The sequence below is a fragment of the Misgurnus anguillicaudatus genome, chromosome 6 (assembly GCF_027580225.2).
Source record: "Misgurnus anguillicaudatus chromosome 6, ASM2758022v2, whole genome shotgun sequence".
In the NCBI taxonomy this organism is placed as follows: domain Eukaryota; kingdom Metazoa; phylum Chordata; class Actinopteri; order Cypriniformes; family Cobitidae; genus Misgurnus; species Misgurnus anguillicaudatus.
Genome location: NC_073342.2, coordinates 16649230 through 16671834, shown reverse-complemented (window position 1 = coordinate 16671834; position 22605 = coordinate 16649230). Strand labels below are relative to the sequence as shown.

The following is a 22605-nucleotide window of genomic DNA, read 5'->3' as shown; positions in this document are numbered from 1 at the left end:
CATAACTTAAAAAATACAGCTAAGAAGCACCATAAAACAAAATAATAACATGATAACATAATAATAAATGTTTTGACAAAAATGTTAAAAAATGGATTTATCTCGTTTTGCAACAAAACTCTTCATATATATATATGGGATTGGATTAAGGATTGACCACCTTTAGACACTTTGGATATTCTAGGGATAATTAAGTGACCAGAATTTTGCGATGGATTATATTCTGATAGTATTTCTCTAAGGGGCTGTTTACACTTGGTATTAAGATGTGCTTTCATCGACCGGATCACAAGTGGACGAGAGAGACACATTACGTTTACACCTGGTATTTAAATCCGTCTCTTTTGTCCACTTTCGACCGCTTATGTCCTGAAAACTGTGAGGGGTGGTCTGTGAGACGGTGGGCGAGTCTCTCTGCTGTCATTCAAACCCGAGCGGGAGTAATTATGAGTTTATATGGACGCAAACTAATATTATGTCGGAGTCCACTGCTTGTTTAGCAAGTAAACATGCTGCACAGAGTTTTGTACGTGTGTATGTAAGAGCTGTCTCTGAATTTTCAGCGCAATTGATGAAATGGGATCACGCAACTTTCACACGCTTTCAAAACGAAACTACGGAGATCATCCGCTTAAGTTTATCAATAAAAAGCTAAAAATAGCGCTGTTCACCGTATGTTCACGCCAGAAGTAAAAAAAGATGTAAAACTTGTGTTTAATACCTCAGATTAGATAAATGGGCGGAGAGAAGGCGGTGTGGCTGTTCGAACACATTCAACCACATGTGCGTTGGATGTGGTTTTAAAGTGGTCGAAAGTGGACGAGCTCAAAACGTTTTGAACACTGTTTACACCTGGTATTAACGTCGTCCACTTGTGATCCGATCGACGAAAACGTATGTTAATGCCAAGTGTAAACAGCCTCTAAGATACGAAGGTGCTAGGCCATTTTAAACTGTATGCGATATTTAGTCTGAGACAATAGTATTTTTAGCCGCATTAGCATTACAATGTGTTAACAAACAAATTTGGAAAAGCTCTTGGTTTAAATTAACCAGTTAGTCAGTGGTCGTGGGCGGGGCTTTGTTTGTGTGACGTCACATTAACAGGACAATCAAAGCTGTCTGTTGTCTAATGAGACTGCTTGAGTTTAAAGGGAATTAAAAAATAAGTAGATGGTGGATGTTTGCAAACACTGCCAACACACATTTATGTCCAAAACTGGATTTTGCATAATATGTGCCCTTTAAGTCATTTGAACTCTTCCCCAGTGTTAATCTGCTCTGTTTATTCAGATCGGGTCCACAGGTGATGTGCCAACTGTGACTATTTACACGCTTTGTAAGAAATGTAATTCTTTAATTCCTTTCAAAATGAATGTTTACTCTGCAAATAATGATTTAGTTTATTGCAATGTAGATGCCTTTCCACAGGTCAGTGAAAGCTGGTTTAAAAATTGAGAGTCCTTACACAAGGCATAAAGAAAACCGCATAGAAACATCTGTCCTCCGAAAATGAAAAAATAATAAGGTTATTTCATGCACGCCTCGCCCCGGTCAGCAAACCTCTCATTGCCGGGTTGTTGCACACTGCTATCATTTCAAATCCCTGCTTGGCAAAACCAAGAGTAAACAAAAAATAAAGGGGGGGGGGGGGGTGTTGGAGGGAGGGTGTTTGCCTGCACTGAATTATTTAAGGTCTTACCTTGACGATTCTGCACACCATCTGCTTGATGTATTATTCAACAGACATGCTTAAGGGTGGGACGCCTTAAATGAGCACTCAGCATTCAATGGTCACAGTGTGTTACGGGTCCAAACATTATGTAGCCTGAACACTTTGATGTGCGCGATATGAGAAACCTCAGCATACAAGATCTCTGCTTTTAAAAGCCTGAACCTTTGATATATTTTTCTGTATTTCGAATGCTAGGCTCTCTGTGTTGCATGGGCAGATATTACAGTCCTCTGTCCATGGCTTTTTTCTGAGGATTGACGTGTCTTTCTGAATCCCCAAAGCACTGGGCCTAACATCAAAAGCAGGACAGGGCACTGCAAGCTTGGTTCTCCTCCAATGAGCTTAGCTGCAACAGGAAATGTGTTTTATCTCCATCTGTAACTACTGAGGTGGAGGCGTATGGCATCCCCCTGTCAATCACGAGGTGTAACCACAAAATCCATTGGGGAAAATAGAGGCTGTTTTGAATTATTAGTGTTGGAATGCTTAATCCGGATTGGCAGCGTTTTGGCACATCCGGTATTACACCGAGATCTGATTTGAGACTTAATAAAAATGCAGGCCGTGGCTTGGGAATCACGGTCACATCTTGGGCTCTTGGTAACTGAAAGTAGAGTTTTAGCAGCAGTTTTCGTAACACAAGCAAGATTGATCAGTTATCTCTTTGAAGGAATAAGCGTCAGTTTCATTTCAACCTGCCGTTTGGCGTGCTGTGAACTGGAAACTGCCCGGCAGGAAGCTGAAGTGATGGGTATCTTACAGAAAGCTGTCTTGGAGAACAGATTGAACATTTTAAAGGAACAGTTTACCAAAAAAAAGCCTTGTTATTTTCCTCATGTTGTTAGTTTCCTCCTTTTGTAGAACACAAAAGGTGGTGTTTTGTGGAGGAGTTGCTCTTTACAGGTCGATGAAATAAACAAAAAGCTACAATTGCTCTTCCATTGGCAGTACATGAATGGGTGTTTGTAATCGATTTGTCCTTTTTTGGTGTGCATCTTCGCTAATACACCTTGTTTTGTCGCATTGGATTTCTATGTCGATCTAAAGCCTTAATTCTTTTTTTCTCTGGTGGAACACAAAAACTCATTTTTGCGGGTTCGCAAACTCTCAAAAGACATAAAAGAAATAGAAATAGTCAATTACTTTTATATTTGGGTATTTAGCTGATGCTTTTGTCCAAAGCGACTTACAAAAGTGAGGAGAACAACATAATTATCTGTCTGAGGAAGGAAATTACAAAGTTTCAAGATTGTTTATGCTGTACACCAGAAGTGAATTTACTTATTTGCGCAAGTAGATTATATACAAAGTCAATGCAAAGCATTATGCTGCGTACACAGCAAACGCATAGATTTAACTTCGTGCCATGGTAATTTTTCACTTGAGTTGAATATTTTTTACTTGCACGAAAATGCGTTTAAGGCAAATAGGGTGCATGTTTTCTCGGTAATTGCGCCACCCAATTCTCGCCATTCAAATTGCAACGCGTGAGTTTGCGTTTATTCGCATCTTCGCATTGACTTTGTATGTAATCTGCTCGCACAATTTGTTGAATTTTGATTTAATGTGGAGCATACAGAGGCTTAGAGGCTATACCTGTTTATAGAAAGCAATATTTATTTACCATATATACCCGAATTTAAGACGACCACTCCTATAAAACGACCCAACATTTTCAAGACTTATTTTTTTGGGAAAAAAGAGATTTTGTTTTTCAACAGAAAATAATTTTATTTGAAAATTCCAGTGATAATTCATTGAAAAAACATTTAAACACCATTCATTAAATATTTTGATTAATTTGTCACAAAATAAAGTGCACTCTGTCAATGAATAAGTTCAAAAATGAATGAATGAGTGAAAAAAATGAATAACCTTTCCACAAAAAGGCAATAATTATGTAGGCCCATTTATGTATGTAACTATGGTACTGTGAAGATATATAGAAAATAACCATCTGCTTTTAATCAAACACATCTATCGTGTAGCTGTCCTCTACTGTTTCCCCCTGCTTTCTCCCTTTCCCTTGTGATTTTGTCTGTATCGCGAATATAAGACAACCCCCCCCCATTTTTCGGCCTATTTTTAGGACAAAAACCTCATCTTATATTCGGGTATATACAGTAATATACTATGCTAGAAACTAGGGGTGGGCGATAAACCGGTAGATATGATAAACTTGTAGAAATTTGTCAACTGGTAGAGATTTTGGACTATCGTCTCTATTGAGGTTACGCAGCCACGTCACATTGCTGTGCGCATGGTTACGAAAACATAACATTTGTACACATATTTAAGCACTGCAATTTTAAAACAAGTGATTGTAAGCAATATGAAACAAACAACAGTGCTATATGTGCGCATTGTTTTTGTGTGAGAGGAGTCCGCGAGTCGCTCATCCTTGAGAGCATTGTTGCTGCTTTATTTGCCTTAAATACATATATGCATCAAAATTCCCATCTTTGCAAGTATCCTCACTTACACGACCATTTCCTTAAGAGAAAATAAACGGCTGAAAGAGAAAACACACGTGTAATGCTGCGTTCACACACCAGCGTCAAGCGCGAGTGATTTCAATGTTAAGTCAATGTGAAGACGCGTTGACGCGTGTCTGGAGGTCTGGAGACGCGAATGAGGCGTTAGCGCGGTAGACGCGATTCCGCCTCATTCGTGCGTCTAGTTCGCGCGAATGCCGCAAATTGAGCATTGCTGCGGCAAACGCGCGAGTTGAAAAATGTGAACTCTGGTGGAAAATGTGCCACGTCAACATATCAGGAGCTTGCTCAAGTAGTGACGTGATTACAGGAAGCGAGCGGATTCACAGAAGCCTATGGAAGGCCCTCATATGACGCGAATTTGCACGTGAATGTCTTAATGACTAGAATTTCACGCACAAATGAAGCGAGTAAACTCAAAATGTTCAAGCGACAAACTAGACGCGGTACACGCGGATTTGACGCCTCAAACGCTGCTGGTGTGAACCCACGGTAACAGTATATTGGATCCAGACTTTGGCCTTAAAGGGGAATTACCTAATTTTGCTGCTGTCTGTCACTTATGTTTTTGTGAAAATCTTTTACTGCTCTTGACTAAATCACTTTTCTAACTTTAATAAGATATATAATATACATTATCATTTATTATCATTCTTTCATCTCTGACTGTTTATCTTCAGTTAGCTTGAGGTTTTTTATGCTTGTATACATTTTTTTGTGAGAATTATGAAAATTCTATGGCATTAAAGATTTTAATAACATAAAAACCTTATTAAAAGATGAAAAAGTCTACCATGATGCATATCGTTATCACGATATAAAATTAATCCTATTGTGAAATAAAATGTTGGTCATATCGCCCACCCCTACTAGAAACAGTTGATAATGAAGTCGATGGTACTTTATATGTAATTTTAGGACTTGATAGCCCCATTCGTCTACTTTCTTTATATAGGAGAGCGAAATATTGGTTGGAAAACACAAGGATGAGTAAATCATAACCGAATTGTCATTTTGGTAAACTGTTTCAAGCTATTCTGAATCTTGATGGTGGCTGTATTGTATTTCTTCAGACTCCGTTTCTGAACGCTTGAAGCTCTGGCTCCATTAGGAAGCATTCTCTCCCAAAAGTCGTAGTCGTGATTGACTTTGATGGAAAGTGTTTACATAACAGTCTGTTTTCCTGAGTTCAGCTGATGACTCACATCCACAGAGATACTGATTTCTTTCTGCTACATCCACATTTTCACGTTAGACGCCTCGCAGGGCTGCACAGATTCCACTAAACCGATTTATATCCGATAAAGATAACATGTCCACCATACGATAATATTGAGCCAGTGTTGTTTAAGCTCGTCCAAGGCATCTATTCATAAACAGCAGCTTTTGTCTTTTTATAAAGGCCATGCTTGTGAATTTTTAAAAGCTTTGTTACGATTTTCAAGGCGACACCTGTGGACTTTTTCAGTTTTTTGAAGCGACTGCGGTGGCATTTAAAATGACACAATAGACCTTGCCGTCAATATAAATATTTAAGGCGGCCGACACCAGTGACTCATTTGCACACGTTATCGGATCTGGGTTAGGTAAAAAAAATTTTTTTGCTATTGAAGTTAACGAGCGTACATTGGGAGGACTGGGATGAGTATATATAAAGGTTCAACTTTCATGCAATTCGCTCACAATAGGTCAAGCCAGCTTGCGCACCCGGTGGAAGCATTGACCTTTTCGATAAGTGGTTCACCGGTGGTTATTTATTTATTTATTTAATGCAGATGTATCATCGAAACAGGACGAAAGTGGCATTTCAGCAGGGTTTCGTAATTTCCAGAATAATTTTTATGCTTGTTAAGTATTTTTATTTTATTGATTGCGTTCCCAAAAATATCAATTTAGCAAATTCACTCCCACCTTTAAATGTTGTTGTCACTTGCACACCTCCTGTGCTCACACCATGTCCGACAAGGTCCAACAGTAATTCGGTACATTCCCTTCCAGCCCGTTCTTTCAAAACCTCATTTTAACTTGACCCTTCATTGTGTTTTACCCCAGGCAACTCAGGCACAGGGATTAAAAATAGAGACCTCAGCAGGGAAGGGGCTGACATGGTTTTGTTGGCGAAGGGAGTCGGGCGACGGAGAGCCGAATCCCACTGGGGGTTTTTATCACTGGGGAAGGTCCGATTACCCCCTCCCTTTTCTTACTCTTTATTTCTTATTTCTTCCCGTCTCTCTCTTTTGCTCTCTCGCCCGCTGTAAATCTCGCTGCCAAGTGAGGAGAACAATATTTTCAACATTATTTCTCGGCACTACAGAGAGATAATGTGGGTATTGATATAGGCACATAAATATACAGAGGCGACAGATTTACACCAGAGGCTGGCAGACCACCTCCCGCTCAGGAACATGTTCGGATTTGATTGGTTGGGAATGGATTCTCGGCTATCCAATTCAGCTTAGGTCAGGCGGGTCTAAATCAAGACGACTATATTACAAGAAATGACAGTTTGGTACATATAGTAAGCTCAATACTACACTAATAGATGTACAACGCCAGGTAAAACAAACTGCAGATTATTGTAGAGACTTCACGGTAAGCTCAATTGTGTTGGCCAATAAGTAACCACTTTGCCATAACATGGCGACAAGTTTGGACTTTATATTTGCATTACATTTTCGCACAATAGCTTAGAGATTCATATCTGTCCGCCTTTGTGTTTTCTCCATAATGGGTCTATATACCGACCAGAATGGGTTCCTGGGAGCAAAATACATTATCTGTCTCATCTTTTCGTTCATAAACTTTATCTCTATTCAGTGCCTTTTGGTTTGTGAATGCAGCTTTGTCAGTGTTATCTAAAGGTCTGTTGTGGCTGTCATCGGCAGGATTATAACATAGTGCCGAGGACAAAGTGCAGACGGCCTTGGAACCCATGTGAACGTTCAAGTACGCCTAGATAATTTTCTCAGCTCGGTCAGCGCACCGTTGAGACCACTTATCTCACTTCAGGTGGGTCTGTATGGATCCTATCACAAACTTAAACTTTATGTATCTTGGATAGCTGTAGGCTTCTTGCTCAAAGTGATGAGGAAGAAAGATTTAGGCGAACCTTCACGGTCCCTTGTGAACAATATAGGAAAAGAAGAGACAAGCAACAAGAGTAAAAATGTTTCTGTATTCTGTTCTACGACCATTAAACAACAATGGTCGATTTTTTTATGATGGCAACCCTGAAGAGACAGATTTAGCTCGCCAATTCTCTTTCACAAGATTTTATGATCCGTTACGGGAAAGGAACCAGCACAACTCTAAAGCCCCAGTATTAGAGATGCATAACGATTAATCGTGATTAATCTATTGCAAAATAAAGGTTTTTGTTTACATCATATATGTGTGTATACTGTGTATAATAACTTTGTATGTTTATATTTAAGAAATGTTTACATGTGTATATACATTTGTATATTTATGTATAATTTGTATTATATACTCACCTAAAGGATTATTACGAACACTTGTTCAATTTCTCATTAATGCAATTATCTAATCAACCAATCACATGGCAGTTGCTTCAATGCATTTAGGGGTGTGGTCCTGGTCAAGACAATCTCCTGAACTCCAAACTGAATGTCAGAATTGGAAAGAAAGGTGATTTAAGCTATTTTGAGCGTGACATGGTTGTTGGTGCCAGACAGGCCGGTCTGAGTATTTCACAATCTGCTCAGTAACTGGGATTTTAATGCACAGCCATTTCTAGGGATTATAAAGAATGGTGTAAAAAGAGAAAAACATCCAGCATGTGGCAGTCCTGTAGGCGAAAATGCCTTGTTGATGCTAGAGGTCAGAGGAGAATGGGCCGACTGATTCAAGCTAATAGAAGAGCAACTTTGACCGAAATAACCACTCGTTACTATCAAGGTATGCAGCAAAGCATTTGTGAAGCCACAACACGCACAACCTTGAGGCGGATGGGCTACAAGAGCAGAAGACCTCACCGGGTACCACTCATCTCCACTACAAATAGGAAAAAAAGGCTATAATTTTTTACAAGCCCACCAAAATTGGACAGTTGAAGACTGGAAAAATGTTGCCTGGTCTGATGAGTCTCGATTTCTGTTGAGACATTCAGATGGTAGAGTCAGAATTTGGCGTAAACAGAATGAGAACATGGATCCATCATGCCTTGTTACCACTCTGCAGGCTGGTGGTGTAATGGTGTGGGGGATGTTTTCTTGGCACATCGTTTAAATGCCACGGCCTACCTGAGCATTGTTTCTGACCATGTCCATTCCTTTATGACCACCATGTACCCATCCTCTGATGGGTACTTCCAGCAGGATAATGCACCATGTCACAAAGCTCGAATCATTTCAAATTGGTTTCTTGAACATGACAATGAGTTCACTGTACTAAAATGGCCCCTACAGTCACCAGATCTCAACCCAAAAGAGAATTTTCGGGATGTGGTGGAACGGGAGCTTTGTGCCCTGGATGCGCATCCCACAAATATATGATGTAACAAAAACTTTTATTCTGCTATAGATTAATCGTGATTTATCGTTATGCAACCCTACCCAGTATAGTCAATTTTTTTATGTGTATACAAATGTACGCACACTGTCAAAAACAAAGAATAGTTTATTAGTATGTGTACGCAGACGTTCAACGCATGTGCATTGCGACAAAATGCAATGCCTCTCCTGGGCTACATTATATATGCGACCAACGTGCACAATGTACGTGGGGTTTCAAAAATCTGACAGTGTGCGTACAGTATCATGGTGAAAATTGCATCTTGCACACTGTACTGCAGGGATGGGCAACTTCGGTCCTGGAGGGCCGGTGTCCTGCAGAGTTTAGCTCCAACCATAATTAAACCCACCTGAAGCAGACAATTAAGGTCTTTCTAGGCATACTAGAAACTTTTAGGTAGGTGTGCCGAGGCACGTTGGAGCTAAACTCTGCAGGACACCGGCCCTCCAGGACCGAAGTTGCCCATCCCTGCTGTACATGGACCCTTGCATACATGTAAAAAATTAACTAAACTCCGGCCTTAAACAAGTACTTCGTTCTTTAAATAGGCCCAGAAACACATGTGAAATACTCCATCTTTGTCTTTGTGAATGTTCATTAAACTGTCAAGGTGAACACAGTAACCTTTGTACCGGGCTTGTAGAGTGGGTTTTTAGCCACTAATGCAAGCCCTCCACAGAGCTGAGAAAGACTAACACGCCCCAGAATATCTTAACCTTTTCATCTAAGCCTTCAAATGTCACTATTCTCTTTCCTGCAACTGAAGACAAATTGACATTTTCTCTTTCCTATAGAATTGGATTGATTCGACGGTTCCCGTCAAAAAGCATAAATTGGTCATTCCTACAATAAAAAAATAAAGAAAGTGGGGTTGGTGTATTGTTTTTGTGGCATGCTGGGATGGATGATTTTTTTAACTGGGCACAAGATGCTGGCCAATTACTGTAGGAAGCTATGTGGCTTATAGGGTGAATTGTAGGGCTGCACAATATCGAAGGAAATGCAAGATGTGATATACAATTTTTTTAAACTATTTTAACTTTTTAAAAATATGTTTTAAAGGGGACATTTCTCAACTTTTTTAAGATGTCAAATAAATTGGTGCCCCCAGAGTATGAAGTTTTTGTTTAAAATGCCATATAGATAATTTATTATAACATGTTAAAATTGACACTTTGTAGGTGCAAGAAAAATGAGCCGTTTTTGAGTGTGTCCTTTTAAATGCAAATGAGCTGATCTCTGCACTAAATGGCAGTACTGTGGTTGGATAGTGCAGATTAAGGGGCGGTATTATCCCCTTCTAACATCACAAGGGGAGCCAAAAGCTGTCACTACCTTTTAAAAGAACATTTACATACAGATATGCTAGTACCAATATGTATCTTTTGAGGTACTAATATGCACTCTTTATGTACAAAGGTGTCCTTTACGAAAGGGTACCACGCCTTTTGCAACTTTATTTCTGAAAGTGTACATAATGTTTGCCATTTATTTTGCGAATATTAGCCAATATTATCCTATATAAATATGTAGGCCAAGTATAGAGTTCACTTGTGACTAGTGTGATAAAATGTCTTCACCTTGTCTGTGCAGTTATATCTAATCTTGCACGGTTTGCAGAAATATACAAAAGTGGATCTGCAAAGTAGGCTAGTGTGTATGTATATGGAGCAAATGGATCCCACAGGAATTATGTTGATAAAGAATCGTCCTAGTCCAGGTTGTTGATTATTCAAAACACAGTTCCGGCTCAGCTAAAATACATAATATATGAATGGCTATGATGTGAAAGACAAGTTTACCCAGCTGTACACCATCCATAGAGGCCAGCTGTAACTTTAGTGTAGTGTAAATATGTACTGTATGTGCATTAACAAAATTCCTTTTCAACACAGATCCCACTATGTTGGCTGTAAACGTGATGTTTTTTTTACCAACTAAGTAATTTCTTAGATGTGTTTTTTTTACTTGTATTGAACCTGAAACATTTTTTATCATTTAATGTTCTGACCTGCATTGATATGTTGGCCGTCCCCTGTATGTCCCACGTAATTTAACACAGCTCGGTTTCTTTCTGTAGCATAAAGATTGTTCAAAAGATCAAACACTGTGTACTGTATTTGCATGTTACAGTATGGTAGATTTACTTCATTATTTGGCATTATTATTTGTCTAGGAGGTGTGGTTGCATTTTAATTTGTAGTACCTCCTGTTTGATATGTGTTGGCATTACGCCAGAAGATATTTCTTAGAAGACATTGTTGTCACACAGTGTTATAGATGTCAGTAAACCAAGATGTCAGTTTTTGTAAATTACTTGTTTATAAATAAAATTATAAAAATTTAAATGTTTCACAAAAGAAATAATGTAAACATAAATCCATAAGTCTCAAGTAGTTGTGATCCAAATTTCAAGTTAAAATCACAAAAAAATAGGTTTGTGTCACACTTTTAGTGGTTTTGCAAACAACGGCCACTAGGTGTCAACATTTTGCTGCATACTCTTGTCACAAATTAATAAATTACTGTCACTGCATTATTATTCCTGCTAATATTACTGAAAAATACATTCTTAAAGCTTTCCAATGATATAGTTTGTCAACATTTTTGTAGATTTATAGACCGTTTCAGCAGTTTTTTTTACTTGTATTGAACCTGAAACATTTTTTATCATTTAATGTTCTGACCTGCATTGATATGTTGGCCGTCCCCTGTATGTCCCAATTTAACACAGCTCGGTTTCTTTCTGTTTCCTCTCCCTGGTTAGACTCACCAGCTGTATTATTCTTTTAATTTAGGCCAGTAATCAGTTAAGACAGATTAGGGTAAAACTCTTGTCCATTTACTCAAATTTATATATTTTTAAAAAATAGCATAAAGATTGTTCAAAAGATCAACACTGTTTGTGTACTTTATTTGCATGTTATGGTAGACTAGATTTACTATATTATTTGGCATTATTATTTGGCTAGGAGGTGTGGTTGCATTTTAATTTGTAGTACATCCTGTTTGATATGCGTTGGCATTACGCCAGAAGATATTTCTTAGAAGACATTGTTGTCACACAGTGTTATAGATGTCAGTAAACCAATATTTGCTTTCTAGTGTACGTAGGTAATCATTATTTAACAATATCAAGTAATATTGATGTCTTTTTAATTTATTTAATTAAGAACTTACAGTTCATTGGAGTCACAAACTGACAAGTATGTTGGACACTTTGGTTTTATGCAGATGAATCGTTGTGCCTTAAAATTTTAAAGGCCTGTCATTAACCATGTTTATTGGTTTATTTTTAAAGTGCAATAGAGGGAGTTATTTAGACATTAATAAACCAGTTGTGTTCATTTTTTTCAACAGTTTATGTAATGCAAGAGATGCATCAATACAAAATTTCTGTGCCGATACAGATATTTAGTAACTCTTTCCCCCAGCATTTTATTTTAAAGTTGCCAGCTAGTGCCAGCATTTTTTTTTAAGTTTAATACCTTCCAGAAAAGTTTTCCTGTTTAAATATATAAACATGCAATATATCAAATAAAAGAACAGACTCTCTGCTTAAAAAAAAAACATTTTATCCAATCTTCATTTCTTTTCTTTTTATTACCTCTCAAATATGGGTAAGATTTTTTAAAAATTCCTAAATTTGGTCAAAATAACCAATTCAATTAATTGCGTTTTTTGTAAATTACTTGTTTATAAATAAAATTTATAAAAATTTAAATGTTTCACAAAAGAAATAATGTAAACATAAATCAAGTAGTTGTGATCCAAATTTCAAGTCAAAATCACCAAAAATTAGGTTTGTGTCACACTTTTAGTGGTTTTGCAAACAACGACCACTAGGTGTCAACGTTTTGCTGCATACTCTTGTCACAAATTAATAAATTACTGTCACTGCATTATTATTACTAATAATATTACTGAAAAATACATTCTTAAAGCTTTCCAATGATATAGTTTGTCAACATTTTTGTAGATTTATAGACCATTTCAGCAGTAACAACATAAATAAGCGTATGTTGTGGTCTGGACGTAACTTCCGGTAAACTCCGCTAAGAATAAATAACAACAAAGTTCTTTAAATGTAGTTTATTTATATAAGAAGTAAAAAAACAACACATAGATTACCTAGGAAACCAAAACATTTGTTCTTTTCGACGAGGCATTTGTTTAAGAGATCAGTTTAGCAACTAGTCAGTTAAAATATATTAAATATATTAAAAATATATTTTTAAATATATTAAAAATAACGAAACCGGAAGTAAAGTTCTTTTCTCAGGATATAAATGTTTTGAGGCACATTCTCTTCGTAAATGAATCAGTTATTCTCCCTATATAATTTATTTTATAAAACACGGTTAAAATGTGTATTCTAGAAGCTTAGACCTTTCCAACGATATATATAGTTTGTCGTGATAGATTAAAATTTACATAAAAAATATTTCTAGGTGTTTCGTATATGGGACGTGCTACAGTTAGGAAAGATTTCGATATAATAATAATATTCATAAGATAATGCCAAAGTGTCTTATTTTGAATTTTTTTCAACAACATTTTTAACAGCTGTCTTAACCTTGCGGTTGCCCCACCTGCCGTTTTATAAGTTTAAGATACCAAAACAAATTTTTTTATTTATTATTAAAAAAACAATACGATGTATTTAACTAAATAAGTTTTATATAATAAAGTGACACGTCATAAATGCATCATGTTATCTGTATAGTGAGTAATGCCCCCATACACAAAAATATGCATGTCATGTCATTGACCTTAATCTCCGCGCGCTTCTGTTGTCGTCCTTGCGCGCCTATGAACTGCGCGTGGATCAACCTTGACTGCCTCGCGAGCTGAAGTTTTCCCGCCGAGGCCTCGCAGAGCTCATCTGAAGATGTGCTGCTTGTCATTCACGCTGCTCCTCAGCGGAGCATCGATTCACGTGGGAGCTCATCGCGCAACCCAGCCACGCGGTCCTTGACAGTATTGATTGAATGTAAAAGATATAATTTCTGCTCGTGGTCCACAGAGTATTGCGGGCTGTGTAAACACTCGTTGTCCAGGGGAATAGAGAGTCTTTATTTTTGTGTTTTGTGAGACGAGCAACAATAGAGGAAAGATGATGCCTTGTGCGTGCATGAGCGTGCGCGCGTGTGAATATATCAGCTCGTGTATTAGTCAGTGTGTCGTGTCTGTAGATGTGTGCTCAAATTCAAAAAGCTTTCAGGTTCACTTAATATCAGGGAGAGGGGAAAACAATCCTCAACGTAAATACTGTTATTATTCGGTCGCTGTCCTGAAATGTGTGATTTTAAAATTATGGCCCTAGGAAATAAAAATTACACTGGCTGAGGAAATAATTATTGATATGTAAAGGCCTTGCAGATTTGGCCAAGTGAGAGATGTTCGTCATTGAAGACCCCGGGACAACAACCAAATCAAGCATGGTTACATTTAGGCTTCTAACCATAGTGCTTCTACAGCATTGTTATTTAGGCAACCTATCATTTCCCTCTAATTTAAGTGATACGTTATGGTTGGTGTTTAAAGAAGAGATAAAGACTTTGACAGAAATGTTTTTCCAGGGTCAACAAATGGTGTTGCCCACACAAACGCATACAAATACACACAAACACACAAAGGTATGACTGCCACAGAGCATTTGTATGGAATTTGGCAAATAAAATCAGTCACAAATGCAGAAAATAACATATAAAGGGGTGTGAACTAATGCACACACATGTACACTCACAAACACACACTCATGCTCTTTCTCTCTCCTTCTCATGCACATTCTCTTTCTCACACACACAAACACACACATACAAACAAACGCGCATGACTGCAACAGAGAGCATTTTTATAGAATATTGGTAAAATAATATCAGCCACAAATGCAAAAAAAAGATATAAAGGGGTGTGACCTAATGCACGCACATGTACACACTCTCTCTCTCTCTCTCACTCAAAATGCACCAAAAACTATAAAAAATTACTATTTGAAATAATATTTATTTTTAATGTCCTTTCTAATGTTTATATAAACATAAATTCACAAAATGTTTTACTAATGTAGTGATTTGAGCAGTTGTCCATATCCAATAAAATGAATGGGTCTCTATGGGCATCTGCTGGTCGAAATGATTTAATTCCTAAACAGTAATTCTTTTTTCAAAAATCAATGGCTGAAATCAACACCTAACACCTAGATCAATATCTAAAAACAATTTAAATCAAATTTAGATGATAATTTTTTTGTGAATTTTCATAAAATTCTATATTATTCAGGCAAGAAAATTGTGTAGTTGAGGAATTTAGTGGTAAACGGGTACAAAAGTACTTCAAATCTCTCAAAACACAGCTTTATTGTATAGATGAGAAGTAAACAAAAAAAGATATATTATTTGTATTATTGAAAATGTGTACTTTTCTTACAATTATGCTTTCAATTTTGGGGTCATATAGACCCCAAGGGCCATAAGTGTAAACAGAAAACGAGGAGCACTTGCATAGGCTCAGGCCTTAATTTTAATGTAACTTCAATGGATTTATTGTTCACCAAGTGAAAATTACCAGTAAAGTGATAGCACACATTTCTCTATGTATCATAATTTTTTCCATAGCCATATTTATTAAAGGAGACATATCATAAAAATCTGACTTTTTCAATGTTTAAGTGCTATATTTGGGTCTCCAGTGCTTCTATTAACCTAGAAAATGTGAAAAAGATCAACCCAGTAGCTTAGTTTTGGTAAACCGTTCTCCACACGCATGTGAAAAAATAGGTCATTGAAATCTGGCTCCCCTTGTGATGTCAGAAGGGGATAATACCACCTTTTAATCTGCACTATACAACCACGGCACTGCCATATAGTGCAGAGATCAGCTCATTTGCATTTTAAAGGACACACCCAAAAACGACCACACCTACAAAGTGCCAATTTTAACATGCTATAATAAATTATCTATATGCTATTTTGAGTTAAAACTTCACATATGTACTGTGTAGACACAAAAGATTTATTTTACATCTTAAAAAAAAAGTCCTGTGAAATGTCCCCTTTTAAACAAATATATGCAAATTATTAGCATTTGTAACACAGTATTTTATTTTTTACAATTTTGATGTATTAAATCTTTTCAGACTTGGATAAGGATCACCCCAAGAACGAAGCCGGAGTCGTGTGGAGAGTTACGGGCGGACTGTTCAACTTTACCAAAGGAGCGGTGGGCGCCACACTCGGGGGAGTGGCTTGGGTAGGCTGCAAAAGCTTTGAGCTGACCAAGACGGCCGTGACGAGCGTTCCCGCAGCTGGAGTGGGATTGGTCAAAGGCGGCGTCTCCGTGGTAACAGGAGGAGTCGGGGCAGTGGGGTCTGCAGTGGCCGGTAAAGTTACACCAAAGAAAAAAGACAAGTCGGATTAGATTGTCTACTCTCTCCCACCCTCGGTCTGATTCGATGGATGTCTAAGTGGTTTGTTCTTCTCACGTTCAAGAGGTTTGGAAAGCCAATGGCAGATTCATTTAGCCCACTGGGAAAAAATGCCGTCTCTGAAAAATCCTTCTTTAGTTACTATAAAGGTTTGGACGACATGAGCACAAACACATTTTGACCAACATTAGAAATCCCATGTTAGGGTACAGGTACATGGATCTTTGCGTATTTGTTTGTTTGCGTGTGTGTTTTGTGTAATTTAATATTTTGTCTGAATTATAAGTATGATTTATTTTTAGGTTGAAGAGGGATCAAATGGTGATATCAGACGTATTCTTTAAAACCATAATTTTGTTTCATGTCATCTCCATCAATTGTTATAAGCTAATTTGCTATGTTAAGTCCAAATTCACCATCATCAACACAATACTTTGTTACAATTTCAAACACTCTTATTTGTGAAGTGCACGCAGTTATTATATTTCTATATGAAGTATCGATCGAGCACACTTCACAGTTCCTGGAATATGTGAGCAAGTATTATTGTTATTTAATTGAATAAACATGTGAAACTAGGTTACCCGGTTGATCTAATAATGTGGGATTTAGACTACATACTTTTATAATGTTCGCTCTTGGCCGTGTAAAACACTTTGTATGGGCAGCCGTGCAGCTTCTATTATTTGAATCACAGAAAAGCACACGCTCTCATTTAGATTACGGTCAATGTACTGTAATGGCAGCGATTCAGACAACGTTTAAATGGTATAGATTGTTACCTTGAACAAAATGCATCATTCCTGTGTGTATGGTACACTTTGTACGACAACGTTTAAAACTGTATCCAGGAAAAGTGCTGCTTGGAAAATAATGGTTCGAGTCTGAAAAGTATGCTTCAGACAGACAATAAAATCCAGCTATTAAAAACTGTACTTTATTCTCTTCAAATCATCACGTATAGCTCATTGGAGATGTTGTTTTTTTGGCCGTATATGTGCCTGGATGTCACCGTTGAGTGTTTTAGAGCAGTACAAAATAACCACAGTTGTATTTTCTGCTTTACTTTGACTGCTGTTTACATATTAGAGCTATCACAGTTGGAAATCGTGCAACTTGAGTATTTGTTCATGCGCTTTCCGGTTTCACCGCTTTTCAAGTCTTTGTGTTTATTTATGCAAAAACCTCATATGGCATATTATTATACTGTTGCGATGCATGCTTAAAGCTCTAGCTTTCACTGTACGACATGCTGCGTAACTTAAAACACGCTGGGTTTTTTTTCCTTTCTTTTTGTCCTGTTTTGCTGTCTACATACTTTCTTGTAGGTACTCTTGTCTTGAAGATGCTGTTACTATAAACTGGACTTTAAAGACCAAGTAGATTTTGTCTATAATAGAACTATTTTTGCAAAATTGATGCTGTATTCTACAAATAAAGCATTCTGTATTTTAAACGGGTGTTGGAGTGTTTAATGTGAAACGCATGTTTTCGTTCAAAGCGACATGAGCAAAGACAAGAATAGATGTGAATGTCACACAGTGATCTGGCACCGATACAGGTGGAGATATTTCAAAGCCATTGATTCATTATTCATTTTTTCATTTTAATCATTTATGTAACATTAAATGCAGTAGAATGCATTAGCAGACTGGATCGGGATTACATAAGCAGTCTATAAAAAGTATCAATGAGTGGATACATATTTAGGCCCTGTCCTGGTTTTAAGATACATTTTGGTCGATCAGATCACAAACGGGTTGTGAAACGTCTGGTACCCGTCCACTTTTCGACCCCATTTAGAGGTGGTCAAAAACTAAACTACACTTTTGTGGTGTAGACGCTCATGTGGTCGAATGTGTTTGAATAGCCACAAAAGACCACTTTCCTCCGCATATTGATCTAATGTGTAATGTTCGACCGCAATGTTTCTACATCAGTCCTGACGTCTAGCATGAACCCACAGTGTTTGGTGCTCTTCGCCAATTTATATTTTTGTTTAATATTGCAAGTGTGTTTTAACAACGCTATCTCACGAGAATTCTTACATATTTTAAGACCACATTCGTAAGTTTTAGTACGATTTGTTTTGACCCCTGTGAAGTTGGAGTTAGGGGTTCGGTTTCGTTGTTGTTTTTTCGTGAGTATCGTACGATTTTGCACAATTAACTTCCTATGCATTGATACGAATTAGCCAACTCGTAAAATACGTATGAGATCAGGGTGGTTTTAACTACTCACCCTTTGACCATCCCCTCAAAATAATCGGGACAAAATCGGTCGAAAGTGGACAAAAAAGAGGGGGATTAAAGAGCACCTATTGTCTGATTCATGTTTTTAAATTTCTTTTGGTGTGTAAGTGTGTGTTAGTACATGTTAATGATATGCAAAAGGTACAAACCCCAAAGTAAACGATGACACGAGTTATTGTCTCCAAAGTAAATCTCTTTTCTTGGACTACAACAAACAAACGGATTGTAGGCAACCGTTTACTTCCTGGGATTAGTGATGTAGACCAGACCGACATTATTATAATCCTCCCTCTTGGACTCACAGCCTGTAAGTTAACTCCTGTTAGCATTGCATTGTAAACAAATCTTTCAAACATAGTAAGGAGCTTCACATTTCCTGCTGATGTCAGAGGTATTCAGGCCAATCACAACGTACAGATTAGTTGGCCAATCAGGGACACAGAGCTTTTTAAATCTGGAGCTACAAAAATGTACAGTATGTGGAAAATAATGTGTTTTTTGATCCATAAACCACACAAACACATTGCATTATACAAAATAACATTGTTTTTAGCAATTAAATAGGTGCTCTTTAAAACACCAGGTGTGAATGGGATTGCGTCTCTCTCATCCATTTGTGATCCTATCGACCAAAACACATCTTACTTAGGTGTAAATGTGCTCTTAGATCACATGGTATTTGTTTATGCTTCACTCTTTTGCAAGCAACAAAAATCACTTTTTAACAAGTGATATGTTTCACATTAAACAAAAAATGCTGGGATGTATTCAACCCAACATGTTGGGTCAAAAATGGACAAACTTAACCCGATTATATTTTAATCTAGGTTAACTTAACCCAACCACTGAGTTGAAAATAACCCTACATTTTTTTAGAGTGAATAAGATTTATTTTTAATAATGAAAGCAAAAGAGAGAGAGAGAAAGGTTTATTATTCACTGCGGTTGACAAAGTGATTCACAAGGTAAAGTGGATTTGTATTAGCATCTGAGTTCATTATTATGCCATTTGGAGCTCTCTGTGGAACGGTCATTGTCCAGTATGGGCAGGTGCTCATAAAACTTTTTCTTTTCATGGCATACTGAATCAGCACAAAAATTTATGGAGTCAGTCGAGTGTTATATTTGCAAAAACAATTGCACGGCTCAACAACATCACTGTTCCACAATATTAACCTGAGACATTTTAATGTCGAGTACAGTAAACGTGCCATGAAAGAGCAGGTTATTTTGTGGCTTTTTACCCTTGTAAGGTGATGTAAATGATAGGACACTATAACTTATTACTTGCATGCAGAGTACAGTACACATCTAACTTAAATCTCATGATGACATCATATTTTGCTTCACAAAATTTGAGATTTTTTGCCCTTTTCATTATTCTGGCGGATGAGTCATTACTGTAAAACAATAGTTTTTACAGTAGTACAGAAACAAAACACTTCATTACAATACAGTGCACTATTCTACACCACACACGGTAAAAATGATTAGTTGTTTCAACTTAAAAAGAAGTGTTCTTGCTGCCTTAAAGTGATCCGCCACCCAAATATCAAAATTACCCCATGATTTACTCACCCTCATGCAATCCGAGATATATATGTCCACATATGAACACATTTGGAGATATTTTAGTAAATGTACTTGCATTTCCAAGCTTTATAACGATAGAAAACCGGGATCACAGAACAACTTCTGACTGTAAACCCCCAAAAAGTGTATGCGTCCTTCACAGAAGTAGGGGAGAGCAGGGGCGAAAGTACCATTTTTTTTAATAAAAACTTAATTTTAAATAAATGGAGGAGATATATTTTTGCTGTGGTCAATAACTCACAAGTGTGGTCTATCAATACCAGGTCGAATTTTGAACAAATGTAAAATGACTTCACTTTGAACATAAGTATGTTACTTTTGACCCTGTCAGCTGGGACAAAATTAAAATGCAAACTTCAGCAAGTTAGAGCACTAAATAACATGTAGCTTGATCAGTAGACCTTGAAACGAGAAGCACTTTTACTTATCATGGTCAAAAACAGCTTTAATGACCTATACGCGCAAAAGTGTTTTTTTCTGACAAATATCACATTATTTCGTCACCGTTTCGCGGCAAAACTGTGACGAAAAAATGCTGTAGAGTGTATGCACAGCACATGACGTCACCGTCGGCGAGAGGGACTGCGGTTACGTCCACTGAGTGGCAAAAGACAGAGCGGCGAAAACACGGTGAAAACGCGTCGAAATGGGAAAAACCTGTTGTTCGATAGACTGTACTAACAGATTAACAAGAATTCGGAGCTATCGTTTTAGAAGTGTTTTTCTTTGGAAAACATACATTTCAGTCCATGCAGTCCTGTCTCAATTTTCGAAGCGTGCATTGTTTACTGGTTACTAGGTTACCACCGTCATTCGCTCAAACCGTGTATATATCTATGTGCTCAAACAACTTGATGGAAACGCACCTAATTTGGATTTCTTAGTTTTTTCCTTTTTTTTTTTTTGCGAATTTTGAAAAGATTCGCTTCACGTTTGTATGAAAATCCAGCTATAGTTTGGAATGCAAATGCAATCTGGGCTCGGAGAAAATCGCTTTGTTACTTTCGTCTCGCGTTACTTTGGCCCCGGTTCTCTCCTAATCCAAACGGCTCCAAGGGGTTTATAAAGGTCTTCTGTGGGTAATCGATGCAATTTTGTAGTAAAAATATCAAATTTTCAAACTTTATAAACTATAATAACTAGCATCTGGTAACGATGTCACTCACGCAATTTACGAGACTCAACGTACCCATGGCAACAAACGCGCACTACGCTAAAACTCTGTTATGAGTCACGACGCCGGACATCTCGAATTGCTTGAGGGTGAGTAAGTCATGGAGTTATTTTGATATTTGGCTATATTTGACACAGTATTCATGTCAAAACCAACCACATGACAGTTTAATGTAATGTTAACCCATAAGCTAGGTCGTTTCTTAAATTGGATAATAAATCTGTTTATGACAGATTATGCACGTTATGTTATGGTAATGCCAAGTTGTCATGACAAGTTATGAGGTACTGGTTCATGTCAAGTTGTCATAACAACATCTTAAACAATGTCATCTTTGCATTAAAAATGTCATAATAGAACGAATTATACTTAATGACAGTTGTCATAAACGTGCATAAATCGCCCTCATGTTTATGACAGGTGTCACGTCATGATTATGAAGGTGTCATGCCATGTCCATGCACAACCCTTCAAGTAAAGTGTTACCTGAATATGTACCTATTAGAACCTTTTGAAAAGGTAACGTCCCAGTGACAACTTTTGTACCTTTGTTTCTGACAGTGTGGAGAATACAATGCAAAATGCATTTTCCCAGATCTCCCAAAATTGATCACATTGTAGTCATAATGACCTTCTGGTGATGCACAGAAAATGCAATGACTGTGATTAAATGCACAATGTTGCAAATATAGTTTGTATCCTGGAGTCTCTTAATCACAATAAGTGCTTTAAATTGTTTTCTTAATCACAATAAGTGCTTTAAATGAACAACACCTCTTTTGAGAAGATCTCAAGCGTGTCGAGATGGGAAGTGAGGTGCATTATAAATCACAATCCTCCAAAGAGCACTGGAAGTTCAGTAGAAGCAAAACTTGGCATTTGGCGTATTTAATGTCTACATTCCCAAAACACCTAACCTTATAAAACTCCTTAAGACAACTGAGGACAGCAGACCTTTGGACATCTCTGAGGTCATTTTTCCATCCTGTTTCCATCAAAAATATATGCTGTGCACCTTTAGAGCAGATTTAAACACCAGTCTGATCTTTATGCAGGCTTGAGTGATTAAAAATTGTGTGTACCTTTATTGGCAAAGGAATATGCGAGATGGCTCCAAGACCCAATTACTTATGCACTCCTGTGAGGTTAATGGAAGAAAAAGTTAAAGTTCTCAAATGAATGCCATCAGTGTGGATAAATACCTGTTGTGTGCAGCCACCTGCCAAGAATGTATGCACAAAAAAACCTCTTTGGCCATTCCTATCAATCCTACGTTTATACATGATAGAGATCAAGCCATGCAGTTCTCACTTAATGCAAACATCTTGCTTATATTGTAATTCACAAATACCTAACATTCAAGAGTCAGTTTTGCCTTTATCGTCCCAATAATT

At 37.3% G+C, this 22605-nt stretch overlaps 1 protein-coding gene across 1 annotated transcript in view; it reads left to right on the top strand.

The window, feature by feature from the left end:
• Positions 1 to 16994, top strand: part of LOC129433456 (transmembrane protein 263-B) — a 34860-nt gene extending 17866 nt beyond the window's left edge. Inside the window, exon 3 of the mRNA XM_055192091.2 lies at positions 15905 to 16994. Coding sequence (XP_055048066.1) covers positions 15905 to 16185 — 281 coding nt within the window. The 3' untranslated portion in view covers positions 16186 to 16994. The remainder of the gene's footprint in view (positions 1 to 15904) is intronic.
• The last annotated feature ends 5611 nt before the right edge of the window (positions 16995 to 22605 follow it).